Source organism: Hipposideros armiger, unplaced genomic scaffold (genome assembly GCF_001890085.2).
Source record: "Hipposideros armiger isolate ML-2016 unplaced genomic scaffold, ASM189008v1 scaffold_592, whole genome shotgun sequence".
NCBI classification, from domain to species: domain Eukaryota; kingdom Metazoa; phylum Chordata; class Mammalia; order Chiroptera; family Hipposideridae; genus Hipposideros; species Hipposideros armiger.
In genome coordinates, this window is record NW_017731942.1 from 466035 (window position 1) to 489869 (window position 23835).

Below are 23835 nucleotides of genomic sequence, written 5' to 3' on the forward strand. Positions count from 1 at the left end.
TGTGGAGGGCAGTGTCACTGGCCCTCATATGTGGGATCCGAACTGGGGCCCTCTGGCATCCCAAGCCAGTTCTTAACCAACGCGCCACTCGGCCAGCTCTCAACAACTCTTAAGTGTGTGTATTCACAGCTTCTAAGTAGTGATTTTCGTCGTACCTGATTATTCTATATTAATAAATCTTTATAATTTCCAATTTAAGTCTCACGTCTCTTATGACTCCCTTCCTGTTCATTCTACTATTTATTCATTTTTTTACTCCAACTTTTGAGGTGGTGTTAGTACTTGTACAGTTTTTATTATGTTAATTAGAGGTTTAGGTTCAGTAAAATGAGTTATTGTTTAATAGCACAGTTCTACAATGTAAAATTTGTAATGACTTTAAGAAAAGCATTTACGATTTTTTTCTATCAACTTCTCGATCTTCAGATATAATTTTGGTAATACCACATGACTGAGATTGTACAAGTAATTATTTTATTTATTTATTTATTTAATTTTAGTGATTTTATTGGGGAATTGGGAAAGGGGAACAGCCAAGTTGTCCTTCAGTCTTAATCGTGGAGGGCGCAGCTAGCTCAGCTCCAAGTCCAGTCGCCATCCAGCCACCCGTCGGCAGCTCATGGCTGCTTAGCTCAAGATGCTGTGTTCAATCTTAGTTGCGGGGGCGGGGGGGCCGGGAAGGGGAGGGGTCGTAGCCCACCATCCCATGCATGAGTTGAACCTGGCATCCTTGTTAGGAGCACATGCTCTCACCAGCTGAGCTATTCTGCCACCTATTGGCAGGTCAGCAGCATCTCAGCTCTGGTTCAGCTCATTGGTGCATGTGGGAATCGAACCGATGACCCTGTTGCTCAGAGCTTGCGCTCTTAACCAACTGAGCCACTCATGCGGCCCCAAAAGTAATTATTTTATAATAGTTGAGACAAGAAGAAGAATTATAGTGCTGGTATGGACTTGCGCACACAAACATGGGAGAACTGAGTCTGGGTATTTTCATTTTGTTAAACAGACCAGTCACTACATTGGCTAAAGGAATAATATATTTCATGCAAAATAATATCTTTACGAAAAAGGATCTTGGAAGTTATCTACATTACTCTTATTATCCAGGTTGAGAAAACAAGTGCAGAGTTGAGTGGCTTGCCTTACTTGGGGGAGTAGTTGAAAGCTTGAAGGCTAAGGATATGCTGCAGATATATGAACCCAGAAGTCTTTGTATTTGCCAAAAATAGAGATGGGGACCAGATACCACAAAGGCTGAAATTAGGAGTGAGAAGCAGTGAATCAGGACAGTATGCTGTAACTGATGCAGGGTGGGCACTGGATAAAGTTGTGCCTACTGCTTGAAAAATCAAAGGCTTGTGTGTACATGAAAGACATGATGGATTCAATGTTTCAGGTGGAGTTTTTTCCTTAGTGATTTGGTTCTAGTGTTAGTATGTATTTCATAACCACAGGCAGATTACTTGTTCTCTGTCTACCTCAGTTTCTCTCTCTTTCCCCCTCCTTCTCCAACCCCTGTGTCTCCCTCGCTCACTCTCCACACCAGAGATGAGATGAATATGCTTTGGGACAAGCCTGATGTCTAGTTTGAATTGTGGTGTTCAAGTGAATACTGCAGTGAGTAGAAATCAGTGATTATTTTTTGAAGGATAAAGCTCTTAGAAAAATTTCTTTTTCCGCATTTGGTTCTGTATAGTTCCTTGAAGTATAGTCCTGAGTGAAGCCTGAAGGATAGTTTTAGTGACTTGAGTGATGGATGGGTCTATCTGGGTCACTGATTTTTCAGCCTCATGTGTTGAGCGTTCTGCTGTCTTCAGTCAGAGAAAGCTGTTGTATCATTATTGCTGAAATCTTTTGGCATCCCATGTGAAGGAGAGTCAGGAGGTCCAGGTGTTTGCTGTGACTCTTCCACTATTATAGTTAGCTAGGGCCACCACAGCAAAGTACCACACACTGGGAACCTTAAACAGCAGACGTTTATTCTCGCAGTGTTGGAGTCCCAGATAGGTGTGAGCAGGTTGGCTCCTTCTGAGGCCTCTTTCCTTGGCTTGCAGATGGCTGTCTTGCCCTGTTTCCCCATGGCTTTTCCTTCTGTGTGTGTCTGTGTCCAGTCTCCTTTTATAAGTATGCCAGTCATATGGATTAGGGCCCTATCTCTAAATACAGTCCCATTCTGAGAGATTAGGTAGGACTACAACATGAGCTTGTGGGGGGACACGATTTTGCCCATAACAGCCACTATGAGGCTCTGTTTTGACTTGGGGAGGATAATAACAGTTTGCAGAAAGTGAAGCTGAAGTGTGTAAGGCATGTGTGAAGACTGGTCCCTCTATTGTGAGGAGTTTTGTTTTTATTTTAGGGCTGGGTCTTGATTTAGAATATAATTGTATTTTTTGTTTTTATTTTCATGATCTACCTTTATATCTGGAAGACAATTAGCACTTCACCATTCAAGGAAAAGTTAAAGGACTTTTTCAGAACAAGTTTTACTCAGCGAATTTTCCATGGGAAGATATTTTTTCCCATGCTCTAAAGTTTAAAATGAGGGAGTATGATTTTCTCCCTTGAACATATGAATTATTCAAGAGTGTTAGCAACAACATACTGATTATTTTGCATTTGACTTCAGCCATTTTTCTCATATTTGTACAGTAGATCCTTGATTTGGCTTTTGGGTAGCACTTTGTTTCCATGAATCCAGCGCCCAACTTCAGCACCATCACGTTTCAGTTACTGTTTCATCTACCCTCCATCAAAGTTTTTTCCAATGTACTAAATTATTTAACTGAGGTAAAAGTCACATAGCAAAATCCACTGTTTTAACCACCTTAAAGTGTCCAATTCAGTGTTACTTAGTATATTCACATTGTTTGGCAGCTACCACCTCTCTCTAGTTTTCAAACATTTTCACCACTCCCAAAGGAAACCTCATTCCCCTTTCCTCCCTTCCCCCTGCCCTGGCAACCACTAATCTGCTTTCTGTCTTTGGATTTGCCTGTTCTAGATTTTTCATATAAATGGAATCATGTAATATGTGATCTCTTGTGTCTGGCTTCTTTCACTTACATGATGTTTTGAGATTCATCCATGTTGTAGCATGTATCAGTACTTCATTCCTTTTTTGGCTGAATAATTTTTAAGCCTACTTTGTTATGTGTAAAAATCTTTATTCTCATTTGATGTTAATATTAGAAACTAGACTATTGGGATATTCTTATTAGAATAAAAAAATTAGATATTTGATGATTGTAAAGTGAAAAAATAATTTAAAAATACACTTTTCATACATCCTTTTAGAATTACTGGCCTTGATAATTGAATGGGAAGCCACTAGTTGAAATCTGGATGCTGAAACTTAGTTGCATTCGATGGGATAGCTGAGTAAACAGATTCCTTCACCAACTTTTTTTTTTTTTTTTAAGATTTTATTGGGGAATTGGGGGGAGGGGAACAGCGTTGGGGAATCGAGGAAGGGGAACAGATAGGTAGACAAATTGCTGTTTTGTTCTTCGGTCTGGTTGTGGAGGACGTCGCTTCACTGGCCCATGTTGGTATGATCATTGTGCTCTTCCCGGTTGAGGCAATTGGTCGCCAGTCATTGGTCAGCCGCTCACAGTGGCTCCCGGCAGCTCACACCGGCTGCCAGCCATTCACGTATCTCACGGCAGCCCATTGCAGCCCCACTGCAGCCTATGCCGTCGCCGGGACTCACAGCAGCCCAGCTCCAGGTTGAGCTGTTGTTAAGCATCTTAGCTGTAGAGGGTGAGCATCACTGGCTCTCAGTGTGGGATCCAAACTGCAGCCCTGCTGCTCAGAGCTGGTGCTCCCAAGCGAGCTCTTAACCAGCTGAGCCACTCGGCTGGCCCTTCACCAACTTTTTTTATTGAGTCAAATGCTTAGTGCATTTTGTACATTCTAATTTAATTCACACACAGCCTTAAGAGAGAGAATGTTTCTCATCTTATTGCAAATGAACATTTGTCTGAGACCTGGGATTGCTTCAGAGTAGTGGAAATAATAGGTATTAAATGCATATTTTATTACACTTTATTTTTGATGTTGTGGGAGTCAGGACTTGTCCCTCTGTCCTTCCACAACTCCTCATCCTCCCCATTACTGTTATTCAGTGGCTTCAGGAGAGGCTGAAGTCACAAAGATGAATGATGTGTACTAAGAATCTTCCAAAGGAAATCATAAATTTTTTTCAGGTCCTTAAATTAAAGAATGTCTTGAATAAGGAAAGGCATATATTAAGAACATAGAAAAATAATGGAGAGTACAGTCTTTCCTGCTTTTAAAACAAAAACAGTTGTGGAAATACTTCTAAATAACATTCTTTTTTTTAATACACAGAGGTGGAATTTATTAGACATGTTAATGCAAACACTGTCCAAATAGTCAGTGTTTTGATGCTACTCATTAATTACATTGTGTTAGTGAGAAAGCACTATGATTGTAGACTTATTTTCTTAATTCTCTGTATGTGAAATCCAGAAGTGAATAATCCATATTACCTAAAAAACTACCTGATATAACAAGAGGTTTAACTCTAAAAATTACAAATGACCAACCTTCTAAAACCATGGGTGCTCACTGTTGTAATTCATTTATAGAATACTTTTACATAGGAAAATAAGACCAAGAAATTAACAATCACGTTCTATTGAAGTATCTCTCATCCCATGCAGAGAATGATTATAGATGATCTATTGCTAACATACTTTATGTGTTTTTCATGGTTTGATTTTTAAAATATGCTTAAAATGTGTTTTTAAATCATGCATATGTGTATTATTGGAATGTAACTTTAATGGGAGAGTTTTAAAGTTGAAAAACTATAAGCTCTTAACAGTTTTTCTGTTCAGATGTTAACTTAATGTTGCCTGTATAAATATGTAAATACACACACTGAGAAATGGAGCCTGAAATTAGATCCGTGTACTTTTAGCATTCATATGACAGGATAGTTTACTCCTCTTTCTACACTATTCTTAGGAAATTTTAAAAGACATAAGTCAGTTTTAAAAGTTTTATAGTAACTTTTGTATAAAATGAGCGTCTTAGGATGAACATAAAATGATAGTTTTACTATCAAACATCTAATGAAAGCTTCATTTTAAAAATGCGAACAGTTCTCAGTGATTCTACCTCAGTGATTCCGCTCTCTCCCCATCGCTCCCACTCCCAAATGCACAAGACAAAAACCCATTCAAAACCCATTCACCTTAAGCTGTTACAGAGTGTGGTTTTTCCTTCCACCAGGCTGAATTTTATAACTAGTGCTTATTAGCACTTATCCTATGAATTGGCCTTTTTCAAATGTGTGACTGGTCTCTGCCATTAAATGTAATAATTCATTTTGTAAATAAGTTGACTAAAAGCTAGAAATGATGCATATTAGAAAAAGGAAGAGGGCAGGCCAAGTAGCTCAACAGGGTCTGAGCAACAGGGTCGCCGGTTCGATTCCCACATGGGCCACTGAGCTGCTCCTGAGCTGAGCTGCTGCTGAAGCTAGTGACAGCACATGCTCCTAACAACAAGGTTTCTAGTTCGACTCCTGCATGGGATGGTGGCTATGCCTACCTGCAGCTAAGATTGAACATGGCACCTTGAGCTGAGTGGCTGCAAGCTGTAGTCGGGCGGCTGGATGGCGACTGGACTTGGAGCTGAGCTAGCTGTGCCTTCTACAACTAAGATTGAAGGACAACAACTTGGCTGTTCCCGTTCCCCAATTCCCCAACACTGTTCCCCTTCCCCAGCTCCCCAATAAAATCTTTAAAAATAAAAAAAGAAAAGAAAAAGGAAGACAAGGGTAAAAATGTTCATTTGAAAATGTTTTCATTGCTGATATTTGTAGTGAAAGTACTTTTTCCCTACCCTAGTGTCTTAGAAAGAAAACATCACCATGGCCACGGAAATTGGCTCTCCTCCTCGTTTTTTCCATATGCCAAGGTTCCAACACCAGGCACCTCGACAGCTGTTTTATAAGCGACCTGATTTTGCACAGCAGCAAGCAATGCAACAGCTTACCTTTGATGGAAAACGAATGAGAAAAGCAGTAAACCGAAAAACTATAGACTATAATCCATCTGTAATTAAGTATTTGGAGGTAAGTTCAGTTCATGTGCTTCAGGGGACCAAACTTTGGTTTTTTCAAAAGGAGAAAGTTTTTTAAATGCAGGGTAATAAGTATACCTGTGCTTCTTGAATTAGTGGGATTTCAAATGAGGCTAATCACCACTACTTTAAAAAAAATCTTTGCATGAATCATCTTCACAAAAATTATTAAAGGTAGACTCCAGTTTAAAAATAAGCTTTGTTCTGAAGGTTCACAACAAATCTCAGAAGAGGGCACTATAATCCCTAGGCCAGCCTTAAAATACTTGTTAAACCCATAGTGTATATGAAATGTTAAAAAGACTCCCAACATAGGACTATTTCCATGAGAATGTCCTTTCAGAAGAGCACCTTTGCGTGTCTGAAACACTGGCACTAGGAACATGGGCTCTCCAGGCCCCTGGTGGTAGGTAGGTAGCTCTTAGAGTTAGGGAGATGGGTTCTACTTGCTTGAGGGTATAGCACCTACCACAGTCTGTCCAGTCCTATAGGTGAAAGCAACTCCCAGATGGCAAATAAAGGGAGAGAGGGGTTGCCTACATCTCTGTCAGCTTGACATTGCTCCCTTTTGAGTTCTTTATTTGGTTGTCTTAGGAATTAGCCTCTGGAACTTTTCATCACTAACTCCTATTGCTTTAATTGGGTTTTGGTCTGCTCTGGCCTCCCATGGAGAACATTTGTCTGCTTTTCATTACCTGAGACCTATTGTTAGAGACCTATTTGTATATTGGGCATAATTAGTATGTTGCGAGCACATAGGAGAAAAAAATTCATTCAGAGGTAAAGACAGATTTAGGCTTTTCCATGTATTTAGTTGGAAAACTAAACTAGGAAAGTTTGAGAGGAATTAAGACAAACAAGGGCAAGATATGAGGAATTGTTTTGTGCTGAGGATTTTGAAGGAATTCAGAATGTCTCTCTACCCCTTACCCTTTTTCCTTTATTAAGGTGTGAGAATGTGTTGGAGTTAGCAGCACCTTGAGTGATTGGTTGGGGGTAATGTGTGTAAGGAAAGGAGGGAAATTCTAATTGTCGTCAGTAGGATATGATGCCAGCCTATTACATGTTTTAGGACCTAATGAAAAAGTTTTAATTCTGTTTTTTCCCCATTTAATAACAGCTTACATTTTGTTAATATTTACTTCAGTTTCATATTGAATGCAAATAGATCATATATCAATTAATTAATTTATTTATTTTTAACAGAATAGAATATGGCAAAGAGACCAGAGAGATATGCGGGCCATTCAGCCTGATGCAGGTTATTACAATGATGTAAGTATGAGATGTGTCATCTAGCTTCATCACACCTCTTTGTTTGGACATTTGAACCTAACATATGTGATCTCAAATTCAAACATGGACTTTTCTCTTGACATCTTTATAGTTAAAACATTCCTAAAAGGATACTGTAACATACCTATGTAAACCATGGGTTATTTTTTTTAATCCCAACTCAAATTTTTCCTTTTAATCTAACAGTGGGTGAACTTTTGATTTATGGCTTAAAGCAGCAGTGTCCAGCAAAATATTGCACTGCCCTCAAAGTCTGTGTAACAGGAAAGTTAACTTTAAATTTGGCTTTTTGTGAACATGCCTAATTATTTTGACTTTGAGAAGTAATTGGGGAAATCTGGTATTTGATTTTATTGTTTAGTAGTAATGGGCATTTAGCTTTCCTGTATCTCAGTTTTCTTTGTTTAGTTAATATAGACTAATTATAATCTGGTTATTACAGTTTCTTTGAAAGTCCTGTATAGTCCTGAATTTGTCTTTCTTTTTTTCTTTCTTTCTTTTTTTAAAGATTTTATTGGGAAATTGGGGAAGGGGAACAGCCAAGTTGTTGTCCTTTAGTTCTTCAGTCTAGTTGTGGAGGACCCTGCTTCACTAGCCCATGTTGGTGAACATCATTGTGCTCTTCCTAGTTGCCAGCCGCTCGTGGCAGCTCGTGGCAGCTCACGGCAGCTCATGGCACCTCTTGCCAGCTGCTGACCGCTCATTTATGCTGGCTGCTGGCCACTCACGGCAGCCCAATGCAGCCCACTGCAGCCTACGCCGTTGCCGGCCACTCACAGCAGCCCAGTTTCAGGTCGAGCTGTTGTTCACAATCTTAGCTGTAGAGGGTGCAGCATCACTGGCCTATGTGGAAATCGAACTGGTGGCCCTGTTGCTCAGAGCTTGTGCTTTTAAGCTAACTCTTAACCAACTGAGCCACTCGGCCAGCCCCTGAATTGTCTTTCAATGTTGAAATAATAACTTTGCCATGTCCCAGATTTATGCCCTATGCACAATCAGAAGCTCTTAAAACCCATTTTTTTTTTTATAGCTCGTCCCACCTATAGGGATGTTGAATAATCCTATGAATGCAGTAACAACAAAATTTGTTCGAACATCAACAAATAAAGTAAAGTGTCCAGTATTTGTTGTTAGGGTAAGTATTCTGTTGGATATTTTTGGAAAAATTAATCCTGAGTTAATCTGTAAATATATTTAACAGGACAAAGAAAATTAAACATTATTTTAAGTGTATATCTGGGATAAAAATTAGTGTATTCCTAATAATTTTATTTTGGAACACCCAATTATTTATCTACTGTAGCCACATTTAGTAAGATATTACTTTTGGATTGTTTTCTTCATGTTGCAATTTCCATAGAATTCCTTCTGAGCTGGCCATGGATATATATTGCAGCAGGTCTTAGACTTGCTCTTGAAAAGGAATGCTTTTGTTGCTGTTTAGAAAGCAACATCTCAAGGTAAATGAAAGCTCTTAGGTGTCACTAGGAAGGAAAATACCTGAGAAGAGCTGAAGACCATAATTGTCAGCTCCATGAAGGTACATAGTAGGTAATCAGTGTAAAACATTTTCACTGAAATTGTCCAAATGTAATTTTAAAATAAAGAGTACATTGATATGGTTCAAAATATTAAAATTTGAAGGGGTTTGCAATAAAAAGTCTGCCATCTCTGTCTCCCAGGCGCCCAGTTAATATTCCCATAGATAATAGTATAATAATTTTCTTCATGATTTGCTAAGTGACAATGCACAATATCAAGTCTAGAAACATTGGATAGTTAATAGTCAAAGTTGAGCAAACAAGAATTGAAAAAACAGGGACAGAGAAAAGAGAGTTATAGCAAACGCTGTGGCAAATGAGCAGAGCAAGTCAGTCCTCTGATGAGGGAAGTGTGATAGACAGCACTGGGAACTGAGAGGAGCAGGACAAGATGCTGATTTGCGCTCCTTAGAAATGGTGTGGTCAGTCTGAGGCCTCCCATTCGCTTCCGAGGCCTAAAGCAGTAGAAACATCAGTCAAGAAACACTTATTTCAGTGGCGTTTGTGTTAGTAGAGACAACCAGTATATAGGATAATTTTGTTTGCCAGGGAATTTGGTAAAAGGGGTATGATGTGCAGCTAATTTCAGTATCCTGTTAGCATAACACAGAAAACCTTTTTTGAAGTGAATAAAATCTGAGCATTCTGTATCCTGTTTTCTTGTTAGATGAGTAAATTTCTCATTTGGAGATCAAGCTAAAAGATCTGAGGAGAAATGTGCACATAGTAGAGGCATAGTCCAAATCAAAAGGTATTAAGACATAAAAACTGGGTCCTGTCTACAGTTTGGCTGCCTGTAGTAGTTACTGGGTTGGGATCCATAGCAGATAACAGAAAGGATTTTATTCATAATAATTAAAATCATAATCTACAGGTAAGCAATAAAAAGCCAGATTGTTACCCATATCTGTGTAGTTTACCAAATAGTCTTCATTTTGTGTATCTCATCCTGCTGTTCCTATAAGCACACTTGTATTTTTCAACTCGTGTCACAGTTTTTATTTTGGAAAACAGGATTCTTGTAGTAACATCTTGTGTATTTACCATCTCCTAAGGGAAAAGAAACTTGAAAATAAAACATAAGAAAAAAAGACATTGTGTTTTGAGTTAATAAACATGTTACAGATTCCTCTCAGTATGAAGATTGTGACATTAAAATGTTGGTATAGTGTTAGTCATGAATCTATTGTATCACATCTTTTTTGAGAGTAGATCAGCATAAGAGTTGTTTACTGCTTGATAACTGAATAGAGGAGAGCTTAAAAACTTTTTTTAGTACATTTAGTTTTCAGTTAAAGTTTGATAACTCTTTTTTTTTTTTTAATTGGGGAATTGGGGGGATGGGAACAGTGCTGGGGAATTGGGGAAAGGGGAACAGACAAGTTGCTGTCGTTTTGTTCTTCAATCTAGTTGTGGAGGATGTTGCTTCACTGGCCCATGTTGGTATCATCATTGTGCTCTTCTCTGGCGAGGCAGATCAGTCGCCGGCTTCTGGACGGCCGCTCACTGCGGCTGCTGGCCGCTCACGCTGGCTGCTGGCCACACACGGTAGCCCATGGCAATCCACTGCCACAGGGACTGCAGCCCACGCCGTTGCCGGCGACTCACGGCAGCCCAGCTCCAGGTTGAGCTGTTGTTCAGCATCTTAGCTGTAGAGGGCAGTGTCACTGGCCCTCATATGTGGGATCCGAACCGGGGCCCTCTGGCATCCCAAGCGAGTTCTTAACCATCGCGCCACTCGGCCGGCCCTAAAGTTTGATAACTCTTGATGTCAGTGAGCTAAAGTATTAGAGCTTTCCCTTCATTGTGTTAACGAAGTTCTTTTCTTTTTAAAATATTTTGTTGGGGAATTGGGGGAGGGGAACAGCGCTGGGGAATCGGGGAAAGGGGAACAGACAAGTTGCTGCCCTTTTGTTCTTCAGTCTAGTTGTGGAGGACATAGCTTCACTGGCCAGTGTTGGTAGTATTGCGCTCTTCCCGGGTGTGGCAGTCGCTCGCCGGCCATTGGACGGCTGTTCACGGAGGCTCATGGCAGCTCACACCAGCTGCTGGCCACTCACACTGGCTGCCGGCCACACACAGTAGCTTATGGCAGCCCGCTGCGGCAGGGGCTGCAGCCAACGCCTGTCCAGCCGGTGACTCACTGCAGCCCAGCTCCAGGTCGAGCTGTTGTTCACTATCTTAGCTGTAGAGGGCAGTGTCACTGGCCCTCATGTGGGATCCGAACCAGGGCCCTGCTGCTCGGAGCTGGCGTCCCAAGCCAGCTCTTAACCAACGCGCCACTCGGCTGGCCCACGAAGTTTTTTTCTGACATAGCACTTGTTTATAAATCTGAGCTACATTTAAGTGAAAGTCGGTATCAGCTAAATGTCGATCATTGGATGTTTTGTAAATAAAGACTTTGTAAGTATTTACAAATTACTTAGGATTGAGGATTTATGGCCTTGTATAACCTATCTTCTTTTCTTTCCCAGTGGACTCCAGAAGGAAGACGGTTGGTTACTGGAGCTTCTAGTGGAGAGTTCACCTTGTGGAATGGACTCACTTTCAATTTTGAAACAATATTACAGGTAACAATAATCATCAGCTGGTAGCATCTTTCTGTGGTACTGTAAAGTAACTTTGTTGGCATTTTAAATTTACAATTGGACAAATCAGTGTTGTGAGTTAATATATGCTCCTATAAAGCGTTCCATCATATATTGCTGCATATAATGTTTGCAAATGTTTTATGTTTTCACAGGCTCACGATAGCCCAGTCAGGGCCATGACTTGGTCGCATAATGACATGTGGATGTTGACAGCAGATCACGGAGGATATGTGAAATATTGGCAATCGAACATGAACAACGTCAAGATGTTCCAGGCACATAAGGAGGCGATTAGAGAGGCCAGGTTTATACACAATATACCATTTTCTGTAGTCCCTATTGTCATGGTTCAGTTACTCTCTCAGTGTATTCTGGGTGCAGAGATGCATGGGCTCTGTCACAATCTGGGAAACTTTCTGCATCCTATAAACACAGTATTTTTCTTTGTTTTCACACATTCACCATTTTGCTGGCACCTTTCTGAAGTAGTGTCGTCCTGGTATCAGCCTTTACAATATGTTAGCGATGTATTGTCTGCCACATTTTGCACTGGTTTTCTCTTTTCATTTATGGTTAATAATGTGTATACGTCATTCCTTTTTATTACCTACTGTGTAAGACAAGAATATTTCATTCCAAATAAAGAATTCAGTCTTTAATTATACAACTGAATAAAATCTAAAGCCTACAGAAAACACTTTCAGAGTTCACACAAATACAAGAAAAAAAGGCTTAAGTGAAGACCTGGTTGGCTTGGTTATGCCACAACTTCAAAGGAAAGTATAGTAGGTCTAAAAATTCACAAATAAGCCTGGATACGGCACACATTAATGGAGTAATGAATGGGTTCTTCAAGCTTTGAAACTGTAAGCAGACCATTGTGAAGAAGACTCTAGGACTTTCTTCTGATTCATTGTTGATAACAAATGTATAATTGGAATTTAAAATATTTTCAGTGAGCTGTATGTTTTTACATATCAGTGCGATATGTATACTAAAACTGGAAGAAGAAAGTTTCAGAAACCAGCCTGAAGAATTGTTGCAGCCTCAGAATAAAGCTAAGCAGCATTCTTCACAGTGTGCCACCCATGTGTGGTAGGAGGTTGGCATCTTTATAGAAACACCATGCACTCACCATTTCTACTTTCAGAATCTTAACAAAAATTGTTGGATAACATGCTTTTGCCAAGACTTTGTTGTAGTGTCTTGCCCATACATTCTTTGAGTTTTTAGTTGGTCCCTTCTTAGTCACAGGATTTAAAAGTTCAAGGGATATCTTAGAGTTGGATGAGAAACTTGATGATCTCACTACAGGGAGGAAAACAGTGGCTCTCTCCTTTGCAGCGGGTCCTTGGGCTTTAAACACAGGTCTGAATGTCCCTAAGTTCAAGTTTTTGTCAAAAGGTGTAACATATATCGGATAGCTTGCCAGGAAGAAGGTGTGAAGGTTTTCCACAGACCTTTTAAATAAATGGGAAACATACCTTGTAGGAATGTTTAGCAACCAGTCTTTAAATAGCCTGTCCGAATTTTTTCAGTTTGAAGCGTGTGAGGCAGAAGCTGATGCTAACTTTTTGAGCAGTGTTTCTATGTGATTTATGAGACTGTTTCCAGGAACATTGCAGAAACAATTCGTTTAGTTTGTACACTTAAATCAGCTCCATGTTTTCTGTTGGTACAGTAGGAGATATTGTGCTGTGGGGAGTATGGCTAACATTAGTAGTAATAATACACTTGTAAAGTGCCCTGATACTGGTAATGGAAAGCTAGGAAGCAACTACTCTATTGAATTCTTCTTTTGTTGAGATGCAATTGTTAGCTGACAACGTTCTTTTTAAGGCACCTTCACTGTTGGATACCTCCCTTTTCTATTTATAACGCAGCACACTGTTTTTATTTTTCCCTGTCTGAGAAGCACAGATAATCTGTTAAATGCTGACTTCTTTCCCCTGCTGTGTGTCTTCATGTAACAGTTTCTCACCCACGGATAATAAATTTGCTACGTGCTCTGATGACGGCACTGTTAGAATCTGGGACTTTCTTCGTTGCCATGAGGAAAGAATTCTCCGAGGTACGTGTACTAACAGTACTGATTGGAATATTTAAATAGGGAAAGCATTTGTGGATAAATCTTTACAGTGCCACAATGCCAGCTTACATCTCCATTCAATTTTCTTACTTACACACCATCTTAGTCAGGCTCTTTAAGGAAACCCAAACTCTGGCTCACACTCATTTTATTTTTACTACTAATGTTATCTTTGAATTCTTTGAGCTATAAATGAAATACAGTTGTTCCCTTCTTCACCCTCTTACCCCCAGTTACTTGCTTATCTGTATGCATCTTTTAGGGCTATATTCCTTTTCCTGGCTTGTACCCAGGATACCTTTCTCCAACATACTGACACGAATTTTATTTAGATAGTTCACATTCTTCTTGGAGTTTTTTTACAATGTGAATCAACTGAGGCGTTAATAGCTGCACTTCTTTAGTATTGCTGTTTCTGAAAGCTGATGGTTTTTCAGTATATCACATTTGTATTACATGGCCCATTTGTTACTATATTTTGGAGGGATTCCTTGTTTACTTTTATTGATTTTGTAGTTATAAACTAACATCTATGAATTACTCCATCTTATAAAAGAAATCCATATTTTCACTTGGATTAACTTAGTTTTAGACTCAAAGTGGGGCTGTTTAAATACTAATGGTATATCAACACCATTTATGTGAATTCAGTGGTGTTAGAGTTATGGAATTAACTATGTTTTACATATGCAATACAAACATTGAAACACAAACATTTATCCTTCTAACTAAATCTTGTTAGTCTAGTGTTAACTAGGGAAGGCACTTTTCTCAAGTGCTTCATTTGAATCTGTACTGATTTAACCAAGAGCACATTCCACCCTGTACTCTGGATTTCAGTATGCCATACAATTAACAGCTTCATCTGGTACATAAAATGGCAGGTGGAAGTACAGATGCCATAGACATTGGGTGTCAAGGAATTACTGTTTCGGGATTTTCCCTTCTGTTCAAGAGTCAGCAGAGTTAGTTTTCTTGGTTGAATTGTAAGCTTCTTACAACTTTCCTGAACTTTATTTGCAGCATTTAGTATTGATACTTTCTAGACAAGAAAATAAATGCTCTTGATATTTAACCCATATTTCAAGCCAGTATTATTTTTTTAAATCACATTTGCTTACACTCTCCTGGTCTTACACATTGTGTGTGGGTTCATCCATAGTACTGTATCGCGATAGCTAGCCTGAGGATCTAGTACCTGTCAGATTGAAGGAGTGTCCTCACTGTGGGGATCATAATATTGTACCACATAAGAACTAGATGCAGTCTGAAATCATCAAGTCTGAGTTGTGTTACGGGTGAGTACCATGACCTAGAAGGCTTAATTGACATGTTTAATGTGAAGTAAGTTCCGAGCCAGGACTAGAATCTTATCATTTGGCTCCTAGCCTAATGCTACACTAATTAATGTTGCATCTTTTTTCACTATTAGAAGTGTTTGCTATTAAATAGAAATAAGATAAACAACTTTTTCTAGACTTTGAAAATCCTAAGAAATATAGAGGAAACAAACTAATTTTATTTATTAAAAGCAATTCTAAACTATCAAAAACAATTTTACAATGGGCTAGGACTGTAATGACTGACGTCCGATTGAAAACCACTATGCATCTTGGATTAAAATAAAGAAAAACTGCTGTATGATAACATTTTCAATCTCAAGTTCCAGTGAAGTGTTACTCAGTTTGGGTAATGAAACTGTTTCTAAATAATGCTTAAGAACTTTTCCTCTGAAATTTAGAGTATATGTGAGATATTAACTAGCAGTTAAATATTTTCTTTTCTTTCTTTCTTTCTTTTTTTTTTTTTTAATTGGGAGAACAGTGTGTTTTTCCAGGGTTCATCAGCTCCAAGTTGAGTAGTTGTTTCATTCATAGTTCTGGAGTGCAACTCAGTGGCCCATGTGGGGATCGAACCACCAACCTTGGTGTTATGAGCACTGCGCTCTAACCAACTGAGCTAACTGGCTGCCCCAATATTTTCATATTTGAGTCTAGGTGAATTTGTATAAACTGGGTGCCAAACCATTACCTGTCCTTCCTATAACTTAAAAAATACAGCAATATCATGTCTATGTTGATTCAAAGTTGAATTTTATGTTTACATAGAGGCTCCTTAAGTGTTTTTTTTTTTTAAGATTTTATCGGGGAATTTGGGGAGGGGAATAGCGTTGGGGAATCGGGGAAGGGGAACAGGCAAGTTGCTGCCCTTTTGTTCTTCAGTCTAACTGTGGAGGATGTCGCTTCACTGGCCCATGTTGGTATTATCATTGTGCTCTTCCCATGTGAGGCAGTTGCTCGCCGGCCATTGGACGGCAGCTCACGAAAGCTCACGCCTGCTGCCGGCCAGCCCCACTGCAGCCTACGCCGCCGGCGACTCACAGCAGCCCAGCTCCAGGTTGAGCTGTTGTTCACCATCTTAGCAGTAGAGGGCGTAGCATCACTGGCCCTTGTGGGATCCGATCCGGGGCCCTGCTGCTCAGAGCTGGCGTCCCAAGCCAACTCCTAACCAACGTGCCACTTGGCTGGACCCTCTTTTAAGTTTTTATTATGGAAATTTCAAACATGCACCTCCATGTACTTGTAGGATTTCTGTTCTAACATTCGTTTTTTTGCTTTAAAAAATGTTTTACTTGCTTTGTAATTATGACTTTTTCTTAGTTTCTCAGTGAGTATATGGAACAAATATGACTATTTTTAAACCATGTATATGCCTATATACCCAGGTACAAGTTGGCGTAATTTACACACATTTATCCTTAGTTTCTAGTATGATCACAGCACCCAATTTGTGTACTGGGATTGAAGTAACATTTAAGTACCAGGAGAACCTGAGCCTCTAGATTACTGATGTTTATGCATTTGATGTCAAGTGAAGTAAACTCATTATAGTTAATTTATTTAATTAGCATATGCTATACATGATACCATAGGTAGAATTTTTTTTTTTTGTAAGTTATGATCCCATCTTCATGCTTAAAGTTTAGTAGGGACGGTAAGATATTTTCACAAATTTAAGATGTTGGATAATGTGGGAGAAGAGTCATGATAGTGTTAGAAGTGTAGTTTTATCAGTGTATACTTAGAAGCAGATCACTTATGACTAGCTAAAATGTGAATGAGAAGGGTTGAAAATAATGGAATAAGTAAGAATACTGAAGTTGATTTAAGTGAGAAGTATAATATTAAAAAGAATCTAGTCTGCAAGTTTCAGCCTGCTGGAATTTCATTTTACCTTCCTGATTTTAACAACAGTAGCTGTCACATTACACTTTGTATCAAGATGTTCTAAGTACTTTAATCTTTCTAATAACCCTATGAGATAAATACTGTTTGGTCCACATTTTTTTGTTTAATTTTTGTTTTAATTGGGGAATTGGGGGAAGGGGAACAGACAAGTTGCTGTCCTTTTGTTCTTCAGTTTAGTTGTGGAGGACGTTGCTTCACTGGCCCAACTTGGCACCATCATCGCACTCTTCCCGGGCGAGGCAGATCAGTCGCCGACTTCTGGACAGCCGCTCACAGTGGCTGCTGGCTGCTCACGCTGGCTGCTGGCTACACATGGTAGCCCGTGGCAGCCCACTGCAGCAGGGGCTACAGCCTACACTGTCGCCAGCGACTCCTGGCAGCCCAGCTCCAGGTTGAGCTGTTGTTCAGCATCTTAGCTGTAGAGGGCAGTGTCACTGGCCCTCATATGTGGGATCCGAACTGGGGCTCTCTGGCGTCCCAAGCCAGCTCTTAACCAGTGCGCCGCTTGGCCGGCCCCTGTTCCACATTTTATAAATGAGTAACTAAGTAGGAAAAAGTTAAGTAAATCTGCCCAAGATCATATAGCTTGTAAGAGGAGCTGGGGCTAGGATTTGAACCCAAGTTATTTGGCTCCAGAGTTCATACTCTTAACCACTGTTAAACTTCCTCTTTTATATTTTAAAAGTAACAGCAGCATGGATGTCTGATAATCAATGTTTTCCTGATCTGTGATGACAGGATTGTAGAGTTGTTTTGGAAGAGGAGAGGGATGTTGGTAGAGGGAATTCATTTAGGTATTCAAGTTCATTTTACCATTCTTCTTTAAAAGTATTCCTATAGGTTTTAGGTTTTCAATGTATGATATAGTTAACAACAAAAAATTTAATCTCAATATTTCAAACTGCAAATGGGTTATAAGATACACACTAGGTTATATAAATAGAACATGGACATAAGGAGTTATACTAAGACTCGGGAGGTACGATCTGTTTGCAGTTTTCAAATTTAGCACTCACGGAGAGGAAATGAACCCCTGAGGACATGTAGCTTAGAAAGTCCCTGTGTATCCCTTCCTGGTTGCATTTGACTATGGTTTCTAATAAATGAGACCAACCCCTCTGCAAAGATCTTTTGGTTCAGCAGTATGGTTTTGAATTGTGTGAAGAAATGTTTACAAAGTCTGAGTGTTCCGAAAGTCCTCTGATGCTTTTTATTGGAAATAATTTCACTTACTAAAGTCAAATTCACAAACCATGTAGTTTATGAGGACCTAAGTTGTTGCTTTATAAAACAGTCCATGAAATCCTGTCTATTCTTCTCAAGATGAAAAACAGAAACACCCAGCTTCCTTTAAAATCGCCTGTAGCAGAATAACTCCTTACAGTACCATAGTCTGTTTTAATATTAAAAGCACTTCAGGTACAACTCATTTAATTGTCCAGCCAACCATGTGGGTCCATTTTACCGAGGGACACCTACTACCTCTACCTGGGTTTCCTTATTTTGAAGAAGAGTTTATTTAAGGCTCTTTCCCCTTTGTTCTCCTAAAAAGACTGGATCAGAGTAGGTTCCCCTATGTAAATAATCTGAGTATGAGAGGGAAAAAGACTTAATACTTACTTCTAAAGCCCATTATTTGAAGAAATTAGTGTAGTAAGGTCCTGAAATACTCATTTTATATGGTCGTTCACATTTTTACAGGAATTGGCTTACATGTTTTTACTGGGCCTTGTTTTTTCTATCTGCACTTGTTTTAAATGTTGCACATAATATGGTAAAAACTTGTTGAAAATACATCTGTGGCTTCTTGGGATGGCAGAGCTACATGTTGCTGCAATCTCATTTGTGTTTTAATTGAGTCAAGAGCAATTCCCAGACACTCTTGTGTATAAACATTACAGTTTTGACAGTGACAGATTACTGTGATTAATAATTTAGGCAACTGATTTCAGAAAGAGTCTTTGCATCTGTTAAATATTCTGTAATTGTCTGCTTCAGTAGTTTTGAGTGAGACTTAAACTTCAATTTGCTGATGAACTAGCTACCCTGTTCTACTGTAGAGCTTCACATCTAATCAGATCTTTGATAATTTTTAGTTAAAATTCAGAGCTTTGGGAAGAGGTGATAAAATCAGAAAAAAATATGATAGTCTTTTGGCTTGTTAGTGGGTAGGTCCTTTAATAAAAGAATAAGATTAAAATATGGTACCATAAAGAATATTAAGTTATTTGTCAATGAGGGAAGTTAAGTACCCAACAGATACTGTTTTTTTCATAGTTAGTTTTCCCCTTTACTCACTTTTTTATGATACACCACACCACTTTTTTATGATATACCATAACATTTTATTTAAATCATATTTCAGTAATACTCCTAATTTCTTCACAAAGCACTGTCATGTCTCTTAAAGCCAGTTTGTTGAGGCCTCTGTGTTTCTTCCCCTTGAATCTATTTTAATATATTGGGTTGTCAGAAAAGTCTTGACGTATTTTTTCTATGTTTTTCGTTGCAAAGATGCGTCATGACTTTTCTGACAACCCAGTAGTTCTCTTTGAGAGACTTTACCTCTTATGTGGTTTTAGAATAGCACATGGTACTTGGATTAGCACAGCAAATTGTATCTGCATTAACTTGCTGATATTTTTAAATATTGCGTTGGTCTCGAGGTTGGAACCCCAGGATGGGGCTCTGTGGTATCTTAGGACGGCCTGGTGTGCTGCCCTCCCCTGACTACTGCGTGCCCCTTGTCCATCATTCTTAACTGGCAAAAGTACTGACATCATGGAGAGTTCCAGTGGAGGAGGACACAGAGCTTAAGAAGTGGCTAAGTTGTTGCTGCTTTGGGGCGATGTACATCTTTTTCTCCTTTGTTAATTATCTATTCAAAAGTTGAACCTTGCGTATTCCCTGCACCTAGCATCACCTCTGCCTTTGCCTATCAAACATTGTGGGGGTCCCCACTCAGCGTCCAGTTCTGTTTCGTCAAGGGTGAAATGAAAAGTATTCCCACCACTTTAAAATAATCAGGAAATACTGAAGGAAATCAACTTGAATGCAGAACCAAGGAGTACGAAGGTGAATTCTAGAAACTCCATACCAGGGAGCTCAATATTTTATGTCCAACAGAAACTTTTTATATATCATCAAACAAAAGTAATTTGTGATGCCAGGAGTTATCAAAGGTTAGAGTAGTAGTTCTTGGTCCTGTCAAGCCTAATGACTGCTCTTTTTAATAAGTAGTTGGTGACCTCTGCTGAAATGAACTTCATTGGTAATGGCTGCTGCACATCAAAGTTTTTTAAAAGGTGCCAGTGCACACACAGACTCAGAGAATAAAAATCTTTACAAAATGCTCATTAAGGGACATTACTGCTTTTTATTTGAGAACCAGTAGTTTGGATATGTCATGGTAAAAGAACCCTAGTTTTGTAGAAATACTGGAGGGGAGTCGAGGAAATTGTAGCCAAACCATAGGCAATCTTTTGAACTAACCTGTGGGTCATGGTAAAACATGGCTTTGTAGCTGCATGATTGAAAGGTCATCAGTAAAGTAAGTTTTCACTGGATGTTTGGTACCTTTGAGGCAAGTATTCAAGGTACTGCAGGATCTTTACTTGGCCCCTGCCCCTTTTAACATTTTTTAATAATCTGGATGGCTTGCCTTGGAAATTTACAGGTGATTCAAAACTATAAGTTCTCTAAATGTCAGGATTCAGAAGATACAGTGATGATAAACTTAATAAATACAAACTTAACATGTAAAGTTTTAAATAGAAATAAACGTCCTATACTCAGGTTTCAACCTAAATTCTAAAATTGGTTGGATTGGTTTGTGAGAGTTCATATAAAAACAATGGTGGGTTTTGGATGGTAAGTGTGAATTCTTGAAGCGTCATGGCTGTCCCCCACTTAGTAAAAATGTATGTTTAGAATGGAAGCATTTAATTATTGAAGGGAGATGATCAGAATGGGGAAAGGTCTGAAAATCTTAAGAATAAAAGGAAGTTTAGTACTCAGTTGGATAACAGAGACTTAAGAGAAGTTTAGTAATTTTCAAATATTTAAAGGACCTTGTATGAAAGGATTGGGTTTATTGTATATAGGTCTAGAAAATAGGGGTGGAGAGAATATATATAGGACATTATATTGGATTTAATTATGGAAATTTGTTCCTGTAGAAAGATAAGAGAATGCACTGTTGTGCGAGCTACTAGGCTTTCCTTTGCTGAAATTGTGCCATGGTTAGCTTGCCAACTGTCAGCGAAACTGTAGAAGACCTTCCCTTTTCAGACGGATGGTTTGATTTCATAATAATTAATCTAGATTAAGTTGTGTTAACTGTAGTTTCATGTTAATTTCCTTTCCTTGATTTGCCTCTGTTCTCTTTTGAAAATAATGTTTTATTATTATTTTTTCTTAGTAGCTTTATTTACTAGTTTTCTGCTACTAAAAAAACCCAACAAAAGTCAGTATATAAAGAGATAGTAGCGTATATTATTACAATCACAGGCTCTGGAACCTGGATGTTAGTCACAGTTTTAGCTCTCTGCAGCAGTCTCGCACTTGGACGGTTGTGAGAATTAAATGGGTTGACACATGAGAAGCATTTAACTAGTGCCTGAGAGCATTCAGTCAATGTCAGCTAGTATTATGTCATTTTCACAGCTAATTTCAGAGCTGCTTCCATCCATATCTCTGCCTACTTAAGCATAAAAATGGTTATGTCAGAGGTATATTTTACTCTTCTCACTTAAATTTTTTCAGCCATTATTATTAGTTATTACATGCAGTACACAAATAGGACCACTTGTTTAAACAAAGTTGCCATGGTTTTCTAATGTTTTCAAATGTAAAAAATTGAGCACTTAGAATTTGTTTTTATAAGATCTCATGAAAGCATTTAAAGACTATTTTAATTGTTAGATGAATCAAATACTCAGTGATCACTGACTGTGGTCAAGGTACTGCGCAGCGTTCTTTTGCATCTAAACTTCATAAGACATGGCCTTGTCCCTTAAACATCATTTCCAACAGCTCCCTAGTTCGTTCATGTCTTCACATATGTTTTGTGAATTGGCCAAGAATAATACCATGAACAGTAGTGCTGCATACCCTGAAAATCAGGAGTATTCACAGCCACTCACTGCAGCAGACTGTGGTCACTGGTGTCCAGGCTGTTTCCTCAGGACAGCATTTGTTTTTCTCTGGGGGAAGAATACGGTTTTTTCCTAGTAACCAAATTTAATCAGAATAATTAATTTCTAACTCCATTTAGTAATAAAGTTGGATGAGCTAGTGATAGATATCTCTGGTAAAATGTCATTTCTGTTATCTTCGATGAGTAATGTGATCATCAGTGAGGTAGGGTCTTGGGGAGAATGTATTCTACATATTTTTAGTCACAATAGACAAGACCTAAACATAGGCATCTAATGTCACTGTTTGGGCCTTGTGAAAACCCTCTGTATCCATCCCGTCAAATTGGCCAGCTGACAGCAGACTGGCCAGATATAATCTGTCGTGTCCCCAAGGTCTCTGTTGGAATTTGTTGCAGGCTGGGAGCTATTGGGTTGTCGGAAAAGTCATGACACATGCTTGTGACAGATGGCACTAGTTCATTTTTGGAAGTACTAGAATCATTCGCATCTATGTTATTGCTATGTCATTTGACAGTTGACAGTTTTAGCTTCATTCTAAAAAAAATTTCAGTGATTTGGTTGAGTTTTGAAGATTTTACAAGTTGAAGATGGAAGACCAAACTGTGCATTTTTGCCGTATTTTACTGTTTTACTTCCATAAAGGGAAGAACACGAGTCACATGTGAAAAGTTGCATAAAGTTTACGGTGACAATGCTCTCCAAGAACAGTGCCAATGATGGTTCACGAAATTCCGTGCTGGTGATTTTGATCTCAACGACGCTCCTCGGTCAGGGAGGCCCACCGAGGTTGATGATGACAAAATAAAGGCATTGACTAAGTCAAACCCACGTTACACAACATGAAAGATTGCAGAAACATTGAACATCCATCATTCAAGCGTTCACGACCACCTGAAGAAGCTGGGATACGGAAGCAAGCTCGATATTTGGGTGTCGCATGAACTCAAAGTTCATTTGACAGCGCGTATAAACATCTACAATATGCTCATTAAACGTGAGGAAAACTATCCTTTTTTGAAGCGACTGATAACTGGTGATGAGAAGTGGGTTGTTTACAACAATGTGGTGCACAAATGGTCTTGGTCCCGATGTGATGATTCGCCTCAAATGACATCGAAAGCAGACATTCATCAGAGGAAGGTTATGCTCTCAGTGTGGTGGGATTTTAAAGGTGTGTTTTCGACCTCCTACCAAGGAACCAAACAATCAATTCGAATGTGTACTGTTGGCGATTGGACAGTTTTAACGAATCCATCATCCAGAAACGTCCAGAACTTGTTAATGGTAAAGGAGTTGTGTTCCATCGTGACAATGTGAGACCACACACAAGTTTGATCACCCGTCAAAAATTATTGGAGCTTGGATAGGATGTGTTGCCACACCCACCATACTCGCCTGACCTTGCGCTGTCAGACTTCCACTTGTTTTGCTCTCTTCAAACTCCTTGGATGGTATAACGTTCAATTCAGATGAGGCTGTACATCAGCACCTTGTTCAGTTTTTCGCAAATAAAGACAGGTCCTTCTATGAATGAGGAATTATGAAGCTCACTGAAAGATGGCAAAAGGTTATCGAACAAAAATGGGCAATATATCATTGATTGATGTTTGTTCTTTATATAAATAAATGACCTTTGAAAAACATAGAATACGTCATGACTTTTCCGACAACCCGATAAATCCTTACCTAGGATGTTTGGACCCAACTGATAAACTGATTGTTAAGATCAAACAGGATGATACTAAAGGAGATAGTAGGAATTAAAGAGCATCATAAGTTTAGTGACTTCTA

General features: G+C 39.0%; 1 protein-coding gene across 5 annotated transcripts in view; it reads left to right on the forward strand.

The window, feature by feature from the left end:
- The window catches only part of WDR33 (WD repeat domain 33), an 87415-nt gene that overhangs the window by 15617 nt on the left and 47963 nt on the right, over positions 1 to 23835 (forward strand). For 4 of the 5 annotated variants that reach the window (XM_019624528.1, XM_019624530.1, XM_019624532.1 and 1 more), the window contains exons 2-7: positions 5886 to 6112; positions 7327 to 7395; positions 8447 to 8551; positions 11432 to 11527; positions 11701 to 11852; positions 13522 to 13619. In XM_019624528.1, the coding sequence (XP_019480073.1) occupies positions 5909 to 6112; positions 7327 to 7395; positions 8447 to 8551; positions 11432 to 11527; positions 11701 to 11852; positions 13522 to 13619 (724 nt within the window). In that variant the 5' untranslated portion in view covers positions 5886 to 5908. The remainder of the gene's footprint in view (positions 1 to 5885; positions 6113 to 7326; positions 7396 to 8446; positions 8552 to 11431; positions 11528 to 11700; positions 11853 to 13521; positions 13620 to 23835) is intronic. The other variant, XM_019624531.1, reaches the window with a different exon arrangement.